The 13,136-nt window shown below is 33.6% G+C and overlaps 2 protein-coding genes across 2 annotated transcripts; one reads left to right on the top strand and one right to left on the bottom strand.

Moving 5' to 3' along the window:
- Positions 1–1,654: 1,654 nt before the first annotated feature.
- Positions 1,655–6,415, top strand: LOC130804238 (AT-hook motif nuclear-localized protein 1-like). The gene is made up of 5 exons (XM_057668617.1): positions 1,655–2,794; positions 4,283–4,350; positions 5,053–5,184; positions 5,567–5,728; positions 5,843–6,415. The coding sequence occupies exons 1-5, from the start codon at positions 2,416–2,418 to the stop codon at positions 6,080–6,082; spliced, it is 981 nt and encodes a 326-aa protein (XP_057524600.1). The 5' UTR covers positions 1,655–2,415; the 3' UTR covers positions 6,083–6,415.
- Positions 6,416–8,733: 2,318 nt separating this feature from the next.
- Positions 8,734–12,874, bottom strand: LOC130804423 (ATP-dependent Clp protease proteolytic subunit-related protein 2, chloroplastic). The gene is made up of 9 exons (XM_057668849.1): positions 12,587–12,874; positions 12,455–12,498; positions 12,273–12,345; positions 10,975–11,095; positions 10,546–10,683; positions 10,319–10,435; positions 9,364–9,432; positions 9,148–9,243; positions 8,734–9,020 (listed from the first exon to the last, which is right to left on the bottom strand). Exons 1-9 carry the CDS (start codon positions 12,661–12,663, stop codon positions 8,883–8,885), a joined length of 873 nt encoding a protein of 290 aa, XP_057524832.1. The 5' UTR covers positions 12,664–12,874; the 3' UTR covers positions 8,734–8,882.
- Positions 12,875–13,136: the final 262 nt, after the last annotated feature.

Genomic DNA, 13,136 nt, shown 5'->3' on the forward strand with positions numbered 1-13,136 from the left:
CAGCAAGAAATGAAGAATTTAGAAGCCAGAACCAAGTTAAAGAAAATTTGGAAGCTTGAGATTGATTCATGGCGGACTAAGACTTACTGGGGAACCTGAAATCAATATGCATTTCCCAGACGCCATTACTAAATAGACTCAGAAATTTTGAAGTTCCTTTGCAAATTACAGTGTCAGGGTTAACGTAGTTTCTACAAACAAGGTGCGACTAATTTTAGAAATGTAAAAAAAGTTTAAAAAACCTAGTAATTATTTTGTATTTGAATTTCATGGACCCGAACAAGTGTTTGTAATACGATAGTAAGTTGCTTACAAAAATACAAAAATACTCGAAAAAGGTTCAATTTTAACAAATCAAATAGGCTTTGTATAAGACCCATTAAGGACCCACTAAGAACCCTAGACCCGTCAGATCCGTAGGGTCCGAGTCTGGGTCTGAAAATTTTGGACCCTTAGGGTCCAGATCCAGGTTTGGATCCAAAAAAAATAATAGGGTTCGGGTCTGGGTTTGGCCAGACCCGCTCCAGACCCACCCCATGACCATCCCTAGGGTTTAGTTGTCATGGGAGACGTAAAGCGAGGTGTGGGGATGGAAAGGGTAGGGGTAAGGTGTCTTGGGTAAGGGTTGGGCTGGGGGCCGGGTAGATGTTGCAAGGGGGTGGAAGCGTGGAGCATGGGTGAGCTGAGATGACAGTAAGGGAAGGGGCGAGGATGTGTTTAGATTTTTGTTAAATTTAATTTTTTTTGAGTTATTCAATTTTTATTTAGAAAAAATTAATTTAAATTAAAAATTAAAAAAACTAATTTAAAATAACAACAAAAAATCATATAAAAATATTAAAAAAACTATAATAAATTAAAATTTGATTCCAAATTGAAAAATTATAAAGCACATGTATCCAAATTGATTTTTTTTAAAACATTTGTATTATAAATAAAAATAAAATAAACATATATATTTTTTAAAATTGTATTTAAATTCAAATAAAAATAAATTAGTAAAAAAATCAATTTTCAAATAAATATAAGAATAAATTAATTAATTTAAAATAATTTTGAAAATAAAATATGTAATAAGTATAAAATTAGTTAAAAATAAACACTACATATACAACTACGTGTACAACTGCATAAGAAAAGTCATCTTTATAATTTGGCACGCCAGTAAGTAAGTTAGGTCATTAATAAGTATCAACTAATAACCTAATGGATGAAAACTAGTTTAACAGTATGCCTAATAGTGATAGATCTTTATGGAGATCCATCGCGTTAAAGCCCCCTACACTTATTTTTTTATATTTAAAATACTCATTCGGCTCCTTTAATTTTTTTTTTATTATTTAATATTATATTAAGTTGCCCATTCGAAAATTGTTTAAAATCCGCCATTGATGTCAAGCGCTAGCAATATAATGTATATTGTAAAGGTAATATTTAAGAGACTAGAAAAGGTAAAATATATTTTTAAATGATATGATTAATATTTGTTTAATATTTATAAAATATTAGAGGTAATATTCATAATGTATATTTTAAATTGCAAAAATATTGATGGTTTGTATTTTTATAGGAATACATAACTTCATAAATGAATAATATTTTTCTCCATATAATTAATGATAATAATATTTATTATTTAAAATATTTGTTATGGTCATAATCAATTACTACTATTTAAAGTTATTTCCTTGTGGATCTACTTTTGATTTATCCTTATCTCTCAAGAAATGTCCTTTTGCGTTGGCAACCAAATTTAACTTTACCAAATTTATTTTATTTCTTTCCGGACACCAACCATTTCCTTAACTATAACGTATATATCCTCCTCTTTATTTTATGCCAAATTAATTTAATATATATATTTATGGTGATCAATATGAAATAATTAATATTATTTCCATTTATTTTATTAGTAATTATTAATTTATTATTTAATGTTATTTCCCACTATTTTTTTTTAAGTAAAGCTTTGTAATGTCTTTTATGGTGTCAACAATAAAACCCAGTTTACCTCAACTAAAATTAGACTTAATTTTCATCTTAGAATTTCTCAATATTTCTCTTCCCTTCTCCAAAAATTCCACAAATATTTTCCAAAAATAAAAAAAAACCAGAAAATTAAAAAAATTATGGCGATTCTTTGCACTTCAGAAGCTTAGCTTTTACTCAAATCAATCCTTCTTCAACATCTTTTAATTTCTATTTTTCCAATTTTTTTTTTGTCGCAGTGTTTAATTTGCTTGTGTTTTTGGTGCACAAAGAATTTTTTTTCTAAATTTAAATAATTTAGTGTTTAAATGATTCTTGCAAATTTGTGATGGGTTTTTGAAAATTCAATTTTATTTGAAGAAAATATATATAGTTGTGATTTAATTTGAATAATTATTTTTAGACTTTATAGTAAATATTTATGAAATGGAAGCCAAGGGAGGAGGAAGTAGTGGAGTTACAGTAGTAGCATCTGATGCTCCCACAGATTATCACATAGCTCCAAGGAATGAAAATAACGCCGGGTCGGGAGCTCCGACTGGGACCCAGGTAACCGGATCATCACCGGCGCCGGATAATCAGATGGGCTTGCAATCACTAACTTCTTTGAAGAAAAAAAGAGGAAGGCCCAGAAAATATGGACCTGATGGACCCGTCATGGCCATCCCTGCGAAGCCCATCTCGTCTGCGGCACCGTCCCCTACCGGAAACTTCATTGATTTCTCCGCCGAAAAGAGGCCCAAGATGAAGCCTGTTGGTTCAATTAGCAAGCAACACCAGCCCAAGAATGAGTCTGAGCATCATGGTATGTAGTATGTATGTAAGTGTACATCTGGGCCTCGGGTTTCGGGTATTATATCTCGTGTTCTGGTTAATTTTGGTCTATGTTAATATTATGACTAACTGATTTGATTTTTATATGCGGTTATTTCAGATCAAGTCATATTTGGTATCCATATGGGTTGAATTTGTATAGCTGTAGGTGTGAATTTAAAATTTGATGATGGGTTTTTTGTGAAAAACAAGAATTTTGGAAGATTTTGTATTTCTGCATGTTAAGGATCAAATAGTGTTGTAACTTTTGAGAAATTTGATGGGTTTTTTTTGGTATTTAGTGGGGGAGGTTGTGTTTTTATTAGATATAATTTTGTGGTAAAATTATAGAACTTATCTATTAGATGTGTAATGAATTTTTCATGAGGATTTTATGAGAAAATTTGGGATCAGTAGTTGGGTCATGGGTGGGAATAGAAGTGGGACCTTTGTATATATGCACCCTAAACAAGATCTTAAATGGGTCATTTCTAAAAGGAAGGTATTAAGTATTTGGATTTCTGGGTAGGTGCTGTCTCAAGTTTTGGAATCTTCCAGAAAGTATAAATCAGTTTGTAGAGCTTTTTTTAGGAGTACTCTAAGTTGAAGGGTTACTTGTAAATTGTAATGATTGGGTTGATAAAGTCTAAGGCTTTGATTCTGCAGATTCCTAAAAAACTTGGGCATATGACCTGTCTATACTCAACACAGCTGTTGGATAAATAAAGAAGGAAGAGGTTGTTTTCAGTGTTTGTTTTGATCATCTATCTATATGCTGATGTGATTTATGTCAGCTTCTTTTTGAGTGTTTTATACCTGGAATACCTCAGCCTTATTCTATTTATCAGTATCTTATGTGTGTATCCTTTGCCTTTTCCCACTTTGAATGAACACTTACTACTATAACGCGGAACATGACTTGACCTATGTTTTTCTCTGATTTGTGTTGTCTTTATAGTTAGTTGTGGAGTTGTTCGTATGCGATGTCATCGCATAGTGAATATATGTGTCAAAGAATTTGGTTTTTGGGCGATGAAAGGAAGCACAAACATACAAAATGACCATAAGTTGGCATTACTTGTGTAAAAAACAATAAGTTGTCCTATGGGTTGACTAGAACCTTCAATTTGATGAATACAGTTTGTTGGGCCCACAACCCGTGAATGAACTGAATTAGTATGACATTGTCTGCTTTTGATTATGCCTACACGGCTTTTTTTGGCACCTTTCTGATAGGATTCATATTAATGTGGAGTTGAATCATTTTTCTTACGTTTGACTTGATGTAGACTGAAAACGAAGTATGTTTTTTATTTATTTATTTATTTTTATTTTTAAATTTACTTTTTGCAAAATAAAAAGCTTGCGGTCTGGGGGGCTAGCAAATGGATATGTCTTGGTGATTCTGTTTTTTTAATGAGATGTTTACATTTGTTGCTGTGATCTGATGTAATGATAAAGTTTGAAAAACTGGTTTCAGGTGAATGGTTATCTTGCTCGGTTGGTGCTAACTTTACACCTCATATCATTACAGTCAATGCTGGTGAGGTAATTGCTGTGATACTCTAAGACTGTCGTGCAGTGTGGTTTTTATGTGTTATCTTTGACTAGATTCTATTTGTACCCATGTGAAATGTGAGATCATGGATGCATATACATGAGCCAAATATGTAGATACTCTGATGTGACGATGACCCACTAAGACTGCAACATTTGACTTTTTTATGCGAGAGATTTTAGAGGTCAAATGCTGTAATTTCAATGGGACAGTAGTGTTTTCATGAAATAAAGTCTCGGCTATCCATCTCTGAGGCCGTTTTGTGTACTTTCAAAACCAGAATGAATGTAAATTTTCCGGTAACAAAAAGTTTATACTCCAAATACAAGATATGCAAATAAATAGGTGTGTTCTAACGGGGAGGGGGGAGAGGAAGTTGGGTTCTCGAACACCATCTTGCTTAGATTATCTTAACCAAACGATGCCTTTATTAGTTTACTTGGTGTTCTAATAAAAACTACATTGCATCACGTATATAGCAGCCGAGCTTCAAGATTTTGGCGCCCTTTCTATAATAATCCCTATTCCATCATGCAATACCGAGAAAAAGAGCACTGCCTCTTTGCAGATTGTTAGTGTACTTCTATCAAAAAGCCGAATGTGAAAGAAAGTGCACTGGATCGATAAACTGTCATTTTATATTAGCTACAGATTTATCTCCTCTAACAGTTATATTTTGCTTATTGTTTCAGGACGTTACTATGAAAGTTATATCGTTTTCGCAGCAAGGTCCTCGAGCTATCTGTATTCTGTCGGCAAATGGTGTAATTTCTAGTGTAACACTTCGTCAGCCTGACTGTTCTGGCGGTACATTGACATATGAGGTGCTATATCCAATCTTGGCTGTTACTCCTAACATATTCACATTTCCTTTTCCGATTATGTTTGAATTTGTTTCGATCTCATACAGCTACAAAATTTGAAACATTAAACTTTAACTAGGTATAACGCTTCACTGACTTTTAGGAGTCAAATGGTTATCATATTATGAGGAAAACAGTGACTTATTTTGTTACAAATCCGTGCGCATGATGCACGGGCAACTATGGATGACTTCTTGTCTGCTTTTACCTTCAAAACGCAATGAGAAATTGTTTGATACATACTTGAATATAAGTTTGGAGTATAATTTAGGATGTTGTTGGTTGAAATCTTGTGCTAGCGCTTGACTAACCTTATTTGGTTGAAATCTTTTGTGTCAAACAGGGCCGTTTCGAGATTCTTTCTTTGTCTGGTTCATTCATGCCTTCCGAGAGTGGTGGGATCAGAAACAGATCAGGAGGGATGAGCGTTTCGTTGGCAAGCCCAGATGGCCGTGTTGTAGGAGGAGGTGTAGCTGGTCTACTCGTTGCTGCTAGTCCCGTGCAGGTATTTCTATCCCCATCGTACAGTCCAACTTAACGAAATTAGAGAAGGGAAGATTACTTGAGTAAACGTCTACTAATCAGTATATTGTTGATTTTCTTTTCTGGTGGGCATCAGATTGTAGTCGGAAGTTTCTTGTCAGGAAACCAGCATGAACAGAAGCCGAAGAAACAAAAGTCCGAGTACATAATCAGCAACCCACCCAGTTCAACTGTAAACTTTTCAAATACAGGAATGCAAGAGAATTACGGGACTCAAGGTTATCACACAACATCAGGAACCACATACCCGTCTTTTCAAGGAGACATTAGGAATGGCTCAGCCGATCACAAAAACGACACTTTGCATGAAGGTTAAAAAGCGAAGACACAAAAGGCTTTGATGATCGGCAACACAATGTCGATATCCTATCAGCAACGATACTTGAAACTATCTAGTTTGCATATGATAATCATCGTGTATTCTCTGTAATCACATCTGTAAAAGCTTGTGTGATATTCACACTTGCCTGAGTTTAGTTTACCTTTTTACTACAGAAGCTGTTGTTTATCCTTGATTATGTAGGAATTTTAGTCTTAGTTTAACTTATTTTATTACTTTATTAGATAGTGTTTTCATAGAGTTCATTTTATGTAGAATAAGCTTTATATTCATACCACATCAATCAAGGGCAATTGTTATTGGTCTTCATTAGTGTAGTAGCTTTCTTTCAAATATCCTCTTAAAAAGTACATGAAAAATTTATTATCTGTCACACAAGGGTTTCGATGTAGCTCAGTACATAGGTATGATTATCTGACAAATTGAGTGTCAAAAATTTTCAACCCAAGGATGGTCGAGTTATTGTTTCATGTTATACTTTTGCAGGAGTAAAAAAAATACTCGTTATATTACAGTTATTGATACTATTTACTTATTATATGATAACCACGATGAAGTGTGACATTAGCAACAATGAGAAACAATCGTTGAAATCTTATACTGTTATACGAACATTATCATCATCATATCCAGTTTATCCTGCTCATAAAAAACTATGGTCAGGGTCTAAGGAGGAAAAGACTGCGGCAATTCATACCCACAAAGAAGAGCGCGGCGAAAAGAGTCCTCAACCGGTATACGAAAACAAAGAATAATTCAACCGTTTGGTATTAAGGTGGTCCTTTTTATGGGTTAGATGCACAACTTGTGTGTTTTCACCTTAGGTAAAATATACTTGCTTTGTCTTTCTCATTTTGCACCTAGTGTAAAATTGATGAAATTTAGTATAAAAAAAATCAAGAGTGAATGAGACAAAAACAAGTGCAAAATAGAAAGGAGCGATTAAGATGAAAAAAGAGTATAAATTTGTAGATGAGATTGAAGGATATGAATTCCGTGAGTATTGCATTCTAACTTCACGAATATATATATATATATATATATATATATATATATATATATATATATATATATATATATATATATATATATATGTGTGTGTGTGTGTGTGTGTGTGTGTGTGTGATTATAAGAGCTAATTAATTTGCTATGTCTAAGGAAAGTAAATATTTAACAAGACAACTACAGCTATACAAATACAACAAAGATTAAAAGAATGGTAGTGGAACCATTGCAGAAAAAATAGGCAAAGACGAATTAAAATGAAAAATAATAGAAAATAAGAGAAACAAAAGATGTATTAGAAGTTCATTTACAGTGGGATAAAAACACATGCATGGTGCATTTTACGTGGTATATCGCACTTTTACAAGGGTGTGATGAAAATGCATATATAATAAGTTCGTAAGTTCGTATAACAAGTGGAACGCTTACATACTGCATTTCAATGTTAGGTTTTTTTAAAAAAACTCTTGATTCTCCGGAGCAATCGTCTAGAATGCTTAATTTTTAAAACGTTGAACTTTCTAGTTGTGTAAATTAGGATTTAAAAGAATTTGAGTAGAAAAATGAATGGAAAAAAAATTAATTGGGATAAAATCATGAAAAAAATGATTACAAAATCAAAAAGGTGAATTCTAAAAATTACATTTTATTAATTATTAATCATTGAATGATGTTAATATTGGCATTCTACTCTTCATGAAAATCGAAAACTAACTTGTGTTTTTCTCAAAAGTTTATATTTGTTACTAACAATAAATAAAGTTTAAGTAGATTTTCCAACTTTTTAACCTAATCTTCTCTAGTTTGTTTGCTATTGCTTACAAGTTACAACGAACAAGCCTTAACCTTAAGTTTGGATCCAGAGATAGTTATTTTGGGAAATTCTTTTGTCCCACAATTATTTTAGTAATTTTTTATTAAAAAAGATTTGTATTTTTCAAATATTCTCCTTCCTATCCCAGTCAAGGGACTGCCTTGTTTAGCACTTGGCTTGACCATGTCCAAGAACTTGCTAATTGAACTCCATGGCACAGTCAAGTGAATGTTTTGTATCATTATTGTTAGTTTTTAATGTAGAATTGTAAAAAGCCTAAAAAAGACTAGCTTAAAAGCTAGTATTACAGTTATTATTAAATGAAAAAAAATTGGCTAACAAATAGATACTACCACCACTAATTTTCTTAAACATGTACATCACAATTCATGCTACGGTAAGATTGGCCCATGTCACATATCCTAGGGGGATGAGGCCTCTAAGGCTCAAGTGCTGGCTCAGAATGGCAAATCATACTTTTTGGTCACACAAGTTTAACTATAATGCGGGCTTGTGGCCATTTAAATTAATTGGTAGTTAATGGAAGAATATTATTAAAAAAGAGGATAAAAGAAAGGTAAATGAATGAAAAGAGAGATTGAGTTTGTAGATGGGATTACGAAAATGTAAAGTCACAAACAAAATTAGCAATGTAGAAAAATTAGTTGTACAACCACATAAGGAAATTGTACCAAATTAAGCGTGACAAAGTATAAAGTTTTACCTCACCGTATATCTGAAATGATTGGTTAAACCACGCAGGTGTGGGAAGGACTAGGGGGGACGTTTGTGTAAAAATAAGCAAGAATGGAGAATTCAACAAAAGGTGGTATTAACTTTGAGTTTATGTAAGTTCTAACAGTTTAGAAACTAAAAACATTATCCACACAATTCGATCAGTAAAAACTTTGAGAATGAGCGAGAGGGTTAACTACATTGCTTGACAATCAACAGGTACTAACCAAGACCTGCGGTTGAATCTTTCCGAGGTGCATCAGCCTTAATTCGAGGTGGCCGCACAACACGATCAATGAGCCCATATTCAAGAGCCTCCTGAGCATTAAATCGCTTTACACGACTTAGATCTTTATTAATCTGCACACAGCAGGCAATACGTTTATCAGGAAGATAGCAGAAACAGAAAGTAAGATGTATACTTGGTCACTATTCTTGTCTAAATCTTTTAACTATAATAAGGTGTAAAGAGAACAAAAGGAGATACCTTTTCTATAGGTTGACCTGTGTTTTTAGCCAACTCATTGTAGAGATAATCTCTGATCCGAAGAAGTTCATTAGCTTCATTACGGATGTCATCAGCCTGCAAATAACAAATGTATTAGGCAGCTAAAAGGATACACAAGCTATCGTCGTACAAACTGCACCGCCCAACAACAATGACAAAGCCTTAAACATGTCCAACAAAAGAAATTAGCTGTACCTGGCCACGAGCAGCCCCAGCAGGAGATTGTAGAGAAATTCTTGAAAGAGGCATTGCAAACCGATGACCCTGAATCAGTCACAAATATACTGTTGGTCATTCCAATGTTCCAAATGCTATTATCAACACATGAGATCACAATCTTGAGCATTTTCAACAGCTCACTGATGACTTAACACCAAAACTGGAAAACAACAGTAAATCACACAAGTTCTTTTTAATTGGACAAGTACATCAACTCCTAAGTTTGCACAGTTGCCTCTCACAAGTGACAAAGACTGTAGTACTAGCCTCTATCACAAGTGACTAGGACAGCAAGACTTGGCACAAGTCCAATTTCACTCATACTCCCTCTCAACCCCTAACTCACCCTCTCCCTCCCCTGCTTGGATTAAAACCTTGATCTCAGAACAAGTTCCTGTGATATCAATGTGGATGAAAAGTTTGATCCCGAACGAAGCCCCTAGGCTTTTCCAACCTCATTTCACATAATAAAAAACAGTGCATCTATTATTAAAGGTCTACAAAGAAGTGTACAAAGTACATTACAAATGTCCTCAGATTCTGAATTGAAAACAAAATTAAGAACTGCTGCTCGAACAATGGGATCGTTCTAAATAAGTCATAAATCTTGTAACGTGGAAGATGCATTCTACACTCATAAAAATCTTCAAATATATTAGCCATGTTTTAAGTTGCATCACATACAAGGATAATCTTTTTTTTTATTGATAAGGAAGAACTTTTATTGATGAGGAAATTTGTCATACATCAATTGAATGAGGGATTGGAAGAAGCAAATAAAGATAGCTACAAATCATATTCCAATAACTTCTACATTAATCATCAAGAGAGCAATGATTAAATAATCCATGCTTCAGAAAAGGATATTCTCAACTGTTTGAACAAAACGTTATAGTAAATGACATAGGTCCAGATGGAAGACAAACTTCACCTTCTCTCCAGCAGTCAGGAGAAATGCTGCCAGATTATAGGCATAACCAACACAGTGTGTGCCAATAGGACTTTTCAAACTCGACATTGTGTCATAGATTGCCATGCTTGGTGTGAGCTGCAAAAAGAGATTGTAATTAATGTAATCCAGAAAGGATGGATATCATATACTGTAGTATTAGTAATTATTAAAGCAACCAATTCCATTTATGAGACAAGAAAACTCACATCCCCACCAGGGCCATTGATGTACATGTAAAGTCTCTTGTTATCATCAACACTGTCAAGATACAACATTGTAGCCAGTATTTGGTTGCTAAATTCTTCATCAATATGTTGCCCAATGAAGATAACACGTTCACGGTACTGTCAGCAGAGGAGGATAAGTGAATAGCTAGTAAGAAAAATCCAACGCAATTCTATAGCTGTTGCAACCCATGAAACACAAGATAGAAGTGTACTACTCTCAAATATTAATACAAATGAGTTTCAGCAAACAAGAATGTACATCGTGTAATAGCAAAGTTTGATGATGGAAGAAACTAGGAAAACTAAGGAATTTTAAATCCTCAAATTAACAAGACTTTCTGTATAGATGAGAAGTAACACAGAAACCACTCGGTCATCCTTATAATGTAAAGAATTGCAAACACTTACAAGAGCATTCCATAAATCCACCCATTGCCAAGTTCCTTCTCCAGGGGTTCTATAAGGTACTCTGGGTGTTCCAATAGGCATCATACTGATCCTTCCTCGTGTCGGTTTTCTGTTCCTACATCTGAAACAAAGAGAAAAAACATATATTTAAAATGCTCGAAGCTACAAATTTTAGATAAAAAAGGAATATTTAGGTACATATGAGTACATAAAATAAGATTTCAGATTCTTTATTAACGGAGACTTTTATCGCAAAAGCACACAGTAACCATTTGTTATGACAAGGTTATCTGACCTCTTGGACCCTTCCTAGAAGGGTAGCCCCTTATAATAATTAAAGAAAAAGAAGGGGAGAGACGAAAGAATTTTTCCACCTATTGTCACCAATTGTTGGAGAACTTAGGTTTACTACAAAATACCATCAATAAAGAACTCACCCATCCAATTCTTTCAAAACACCATTTGCTACACAAGTAAAGGAAATCTCATTCCTCCATCTCGCTTACCTTCTTCACTCCTTTTACTCCATTAAGGTGGTTCCTGTCTAGGAGCGGCAAGGAGTTGTCCTGTTTACACAACCTTGCTCACTAATAACAAATAGACAGTTTGGATAATTGATTGCCCACTTCAATTGCCAACACAACTTCTTATGTTATAGAATAAACAAGAGAACTCACCCAAAAGACTAGCCTAGTAGGTGAGAGAGCTCATTTACTTTATAAATCCTACATTAATTTCCCATACAACCGATGTGGGACAAAGTCCCATAACCTTGTAATGACCTCAGATCCATTCCATTACATTCAAACCCCTATAAGTTCCAATGTCCTTATAGGCCATCACTCCGAGTTGGATCCTCGTTGATCACAGCAAGATTAGTCATGGATGTCTTAACCCAAGTCACCACTTTGTAGGGCACCACTCCAAGTCGGCTGTAATACCATTTTTATAAAATAAACAAGATAAGTTACCCAAAAGACTAGCCTAGTAAGTGAGGGAGCCATTTTACTCTATAAACCCTACATTAATTGCCAATACAACTGATACGGGACAAAGTCTCATAAGTCATAACCTTATAATAGCCTCAAATCCATTCTATTACGTCTTGCTTCACATAAATAGGAACCAAAATCGTTTTAAGTAGATAATTACCAATCAACCAAAAAAAACCTAATTCAATCTACTCAACTTTCATTGTAAATTCTTAAAATCAAAGAAAACATCTACTTCAAAGCCATTCCTCAATCTCATACCATTATGAATACAAAATATAAAGACGGAAAGAAAAGAGAAATTACGAGTAGTGAAGATTCTTGAAAACTTTATCATGAAAATCAACTGTCAAATTAGGTCTCGCACTTCCAAAAGGACCTGAAACACAACAAATGCATCAATTTACCAATTAAATAACACATAATTTCTCTAAAATCAGCTAAAATATAGTTGAATATGAATGAAACCAAAATATTGGAGTTCTCACTTGAAGATTGTGGCTTCAATCCAACAAAAACTTTGGTTGCACAACTACAATTACGTAAAAGTGAGTTCAGCATATCAATCAGATTACAGAAAATACAGTAAGTGTAGGAAGAGAAAGGAGGAGAAGAATGACCTGAGAGGAGGTGGAGAAAAGCTAGGTCTAGCGTGGAGACATGATGTAGAACCAGGCGACTGAAGAGGAACTGCCATTGAAACAAAATGGACAAGGTAGCGACTAGCGAGGGAGGGCGACAGAGAAATGAAATGATAAATAGGAGTAATATTATATTTATTAGTATATTTAGAGGATTTCGTTAATTTTTAAATTACATGTTAAGGAGAGGGAAAGACATAGTTAAGGAGGAAAATAATATTTACTGTAATTGAAATAATATCAGATTTGTAGGGAATTTTAATAATTGATTTATTTCATTTATAAGTATCTAAATTTTCTATTGGATAAAAAGTTAGAGTTTGTTGTTTTTCTCATTTAAAATCAAATTAAATTCTATTTTAATTGTTTTTAGTTTGTCAATCCAAATTAAATCATATTTAGTCAAAAAAAAACTAAATTTTCTAGACAAAATTAAATCTAAATCACAAATTAAAATTTTAAGCAAAGTAAAAATATGAATCAATCAATTGTATTAATAAGCTAAAAATTAAGATGCATAAGAAGCAAT

Source organism: Amaranthus tricolor, chromosome 17, assembly GCF_026212465.1.
Source record: "Amaranthus tricolor cultivar Red isolate AtriRed21 chromosome 17, ASM2621246v1, whole genome shotgun sequence".
Taxonomy (NCBI): Eukaryota; Viridiplantae; Streptophyta; class Magnoliopsida; order Caryophyllales; family Amaranthaceae; genus Amaranthus; species Amaranthus tricolor.